At 45.7% G+C, this 656-nt stretch overlaps 1 protein-coding gene across 1 annotated transcript in view; it reads left to right on the top strand.

Moving 5' to 3' along the window:
• Positions 1–24: 24 nt before the first annotated feature.
• The window catches only part of RPL18A (ribosomal protein L18a), a 3140-nt gene continuing 2508 nt past the window's right edge, over positions 25–656 (top strand). Inside the window, exon 1 of the mRNA XM_008944109.1 lies at positions 25–201. Within this exon, the coding sequence (XP_008942357.1) occupies positions 91–201 (111 nt within the window). The 5' untranslated portion in view covers positions 25–90. The remainder of the gene's footprint in view (positions 202–656) is intronic.

A 656-nucleotide genomic window follows, 5' to 3' on the forward strand; every position in this document is an offset into this window, starting at 1 on the left:
TTGCCTTTCGTTTTTCTCCAGCTGCGGGAGTACAAGGTGGTGGGGCGATGCCTCCCCACGCCGAAGTGCACGACCCCGCCTCTGTACCGCATGCGGATCTTCGCTCCGAACCATGTAGTTGCCAAGTCACGGTTCTGGTACTTCGTTTCTCAGCTGAAGAAGATGAAGAAGTCTTCTGGAGAGATTGTGTACTGTGGCCAGGTGCGGGATTAAAAAGTTAGAGGGGGAAATTCGTAAGGAATTCTAGCTGGCATGTGGAAGGAATTTGTATGAATTGCTGTTACTGGGGGTGAGGTTGAGATTCATTTATCTTTCTGTTCCTGTGAAACTGAGTGACACATTTGTACTTTTGGCAGTATATGTCCAATGAACTAAAAAGAAACCTGCTTCCCAGGAATTCAGAGTTGTGCATCATACCACTAGTCAGTGCAGCTGTTTGGTTCTTATGCTTGCTTCCTTGTGAAGTATACCCTTTAAGAGTCACCTGGCCCTTCCTAATCCTTGGAAGAGATTTGTATGCATACACTCCTCTACCTTGATGCTTAAAGGGCATTGTTTAGAGCCAAAGTCTTGTATTTTACTTTCCATGCTGAAGTATTAAAACTCCTCGCTCTGCAGTGCCAAGATTTGAACATAGCTGTGTTGGTGTGGGGAAA

The sequence above is a fragment of the Merops nubicus genome, unplaced genomic scaffold, assembly GCF_000691845.1.
Source record: "Merops nubicus isolate BGI_N331 unplaced genomic scaffold, ASM69184v1 scaffold45047, whole genome shotgun sequence".
NCBI classification, from domain to species: domain Eukaryota; kingdom Metazoa; phylum Chordata; class Aves; order Coraciiformes; family Meropidae; genus Merops; species Merops nubicus.